Source organism: Propithecus coquereli, unplaced genomic scaffold (genome assembly GCF_000956105.1).
Source record: "Propithecus coquereli isolate 6110/MARCELLA unplaced genomic scaffold, Pcoq_1.0 Scaffold469, whole genome shotgun sequence".
Classification (NCBI taxonomy): Eukaryota; Metazoa; Chordata; class Mammalia; order Primates; family Indriidae; genus Propithecus; species Propithecus coquereli.
This window is the reverse complement of record NW_012150496.1, coordinates 285,641-289,407: the sequence shown is the minus strand read 5'-3', so window position 1 is coordinate 289,407 and position 3,767 is coordinate 285,641. Positions and strand designations below refer to the sequence as shown.

The window sequence follows — 3,767 nt, the reverse complement described above, 5'->3', positions numbered from 1 at the left end:
TAATCCAACCTTTACAGCATCTGTACCAAAAGATAAAAGAGGATCTACTGCTAGTAAATTATCCTGCCCCTTTGCCAACTGCTCACGCTCCCTCTCTCACAGTTCTAATATTTATAACCATATTTGAGTATAATATAGTACTTCTTATTTAAGTACGTGAACACAGAATTGGGAAGAACCAAGAGTGAAATTGTCTCCATCATGCCAATTTAGACTACTACCCATAAAAAGTTTATATAGCATTCTTAAACCAACAGATTTAGAAAAACCAGTAAGAATTTATCCCAAATGTGTCAATACATTTAACTTAGCTGAGAGAAAATAAAACAAAAATCTGATAAAGATGGGCTCTCTTATCAAGCTGTGAAAGTGTACTGTGCTTGGAGGAAATGTGTAAAATATTCTGAAGCATTTTCTAATTATTAGTCCTTAGAATGTAAGAAAATCTCCAGTGTTAAAATTGAGGACTGGATATGTTCTCTGCTGAAAGTTCAATTAAAAGCAACTATAAATTGCAGCAAAGTTAACTAGGTCAACTAAACATTTGTCCCCACTTGATGGAAACAAAATCTGAACAGTCAATCCATTAAAACTTACCAAAATGTCCCATACAGTTTCAAAAGAAATTTAATTATTCACTCTGAGAGAAATACTAGTACAATTCTACAAATAGACCGTCTTCTAGTTTTTTCTTAAAAAGCCTTCAATGGGAAATTAGCATATTTTAGCCTAGAGAAACACTATAGCAGAAATACCTTCCATGTTTTCATTAACAGGTATATGTACCACCTACCTAAAATTGGGAAAGACAAATGGAACCTAGACATCTATGTACAAAGAAGTATATTCTCTCCATAATGGGGATTCACTAAGTCCTTTCTTGTGCCACCATTTCTCAAGAATGACATTATGCACGGATTCTACTTACAGGGGTACATGGCGTTGTTCAGGATCAGCTCTGGTGAGTTCCTCCTCTTCAATATCAGACTCCCCTCCTGAACTACTGTCCGTGACATCAGAATCAAATGCTTGTTCACTGCACCTCAAGTTGGCTATGCCACTAGCCGTAAATCTCTCCAATTCCTCTGAAATTGAATCGCTTTTCAGAAAGTTGCTAAGTCCCTCTGAAGTGGTGGTCTCACTGGCAGCTTTTCTCAAGGCAGCTTCAGCCTTTCGAGTCAGCATCAACTGGCTCCGGGGTCTCAAGGATTCCAAGTTTGGCAGTTTGCTCAAAGTCTTCTCCAAAAAGCCACCCAGCTGATGTTGTATATGCCTCTCCACCTGTTTGGCTTGCACAACCTGTAAGCGTTTCTGTAACCTGCGGGCACGGCTCTCGATGTCAGCCTGCCGCCGCAATAAAGCTGTTATCCTTGTGTCAGAATCTAAAGCACTGAAAAGAATGGAAGACAGGGGAGACTTTTTACCCTCTAACTTGACACCCCCCAAGTTAGAGCTGGAGTCTGTACCGGGTGATAACCTACTGCTTCCTTGAAGTGCCAGCTGTTCCATGGAATTGACAGAAGATTTGTTTGCAGTGCTATTATTGCTATATATAGTTGTGTGTTCTACATCAAGGCTTCTATGTGGAAGAGTGCAATTGGTCATACCCCCCTTCAAGTCCCCAGATTCAGATCCTCCTACTTCACCCCCCTGAAGAACAGATGAAGTGAGAGCTCGTTTCCCCCCATTCAGGGAACTGGAATTGTCGTGATCAGAATGTGTTGAACTTTTAGTCAATTTCTTAGCCAACCCATTTACAGGTGCTTGTGGCAGAGCTGTCTGACCACTCGTATTCATGGTTCTAAGATTTTCTAAGGAAAACTCCAAAACTGGCTGTCTCCCCAACAACTCAGCTCGGAGTTCATAGGACTGAGATAAAAGAGGATGAGATTTAAGGACTGTCTGCTTGCTGAAGACCCCCTGCAATTTCAGAGACTCCTTCGAGGGAACAGATGTTACATCAGAGCAGAGATAAGATGCCACAAGTGGTTGCAGCTTTCCCAAGTCTTCCTTGGTAGGATTATTTCGGAAGTCTAGACTAGGATCCTCTGTAGCAATGGCTTTTCTTTTGGTTCCGTTGGCAGCAATAAGGATGTTGGCGTTGCCGTTGTTTTCGGCACTGCCAGGGGACAAGGTGGAGGATGGGGGAGCCAGTTTGAACCGGATGTGGTGTGCTTCAGCTGCTGCGTCAGTGAGAGCGGGCGCCATCGCAGCCATTCAGCACAGAGAGACAGGAAGTCCAGCCTCTCCCGGTGCCGAGGCCAGCTCCACAGCCCCTTACTGCCTCCCCAGAGAACAGACTAGAAAAGAAAGAAGAAAAGGATGTTAGAAACACAACCGCATACAAAAAAAAACACAACACATGTTTTTAAGACAAGCACTACTTGAGACTGTTGTCCAAAGTCTGAATCCAGAAAGAAAACACTGTAGCCATTCTGGAGATCCACATATCTTTCACCTGGGGGGAAAGGAGACCCACACAATCCCTACATAAAAGAAAGAAGAATTCCACCCTTTTTTGTCACACATTGCCACAGACTAAAAGTTGCCAAAACATAGGTTTCATTCTGAGAGAATCACAGATTGTTAAATTTAAATCATCTGTATTTAAAAATCTCTTTAAACTTGTTCAGAGTGGATTTAAAGCAAATACATAAAACTAATCACTCAATAATTAAACAGAAAAAAATTAGTAAGGGAATGTCCCATGTTGACAAAAAAATTTTATGCCAAATGTCATAGATCTGTGCATTTTTCTGGCCAGGAAAACCCAGTTTTCATCAGCTTCTCACTTCTCTACAAGTACACACTATACTACTCCCAGGTTAACTGTACCACACCTATAATACCAACTTGCTGCATCAATTTTCTTTTGGACCAGATTGCTCATCAATATCTTCTCCACTGGCTCCTTCCTCTCAGCCTAAGAATTTACTCACATATCTCATGTCCCTGGTACAGCCTATCTCTCAAATGAATTGCCCAAAATGTCTTTCCCTTTACCTTAAAACTTCTCTAAGAATAGTATAAATAGCTGCCTCTGCACTCTTCCATAATCTGGATTTTATCTTCTACTGCTCTGGTAAAGGTCACCAGTAATTACCAAATCCAATGGTCAAGTCTTTTCATTCTGAGTTCTCTGAAGTATTAGGCAGTGCTGACCTTCTTGAAATTCTTTCCTGATATCCTTGACACTACTCTCATCCTTTTCTCTTCCTCCTGGCCTCTTAAATGTTGATGGTCCCCAAGGGCCCTCTTCTTCTCTCTCAACAACCACTAGTACAGTGAGGCCTCCTAACCCTCAGAAAACCTTTTTCTGAGCTGTACTAATCAACATTCCCACCTCTGTATTCCTGAAGTCCCCTGAACCTCAGAACTCATTTTCTTCTTTCAACACACTTCTCATCCTATTTTATTATCTTGGATAATGGCATTGCTTTTATTATTATTTAGTAATCAAGCTAAAAACCTCAATCCTTTACCTCTACTTCATCGCCATTGATCAATGTGGTCTGGAAGCAAAGGTAAAGCTACGCAAGGAACTAAGCTAGTTTCCAAGTATAGCAGGAGGGGAAAAAAGGAAAAAAAAAAAAAAAAAAAGAACTAAGCCAGCTATTCTTCAAGTGTAATCTCTGAACTTCTGGAGATCTCAAAGACTATTCTGGAGATCCATGAAATTGAAGGTATTTTCATAGTAATACTAAAATATTATTTGCCTTTTTCATTGTGTTGACATTTGCAATGAGGGTGCAAAACAAAGGTGAACA

At 40.6% G+C, this 3,767-nt stretch overlaps 1 protein-coding gene across 1 annotated transcript in view; it reads right to left on the bottom strand.

Moving 5' to 3' along the window:
* The window catches only part of KANSL1 (KAT8 regulatory NSL complex subunit 1), a 309,308-nt gene that overhangs the window by 235,445 nt on the left and 70,096 nt on the right, over nt 1-3,767 (bottom strand). Inside the window, exon 2 of the mRNA XM_012655229.1 lies at nt 929-2,300. Coding sequence (XP_012510683.1) covers nt 929-2,217 — 1,289 coding nt within the window. The 5' untranslated portion in view covers nt 2,218-2,300. The remainder of the gene's footprint in view (nt 1-928; nt 2,301-3,767) is intronic.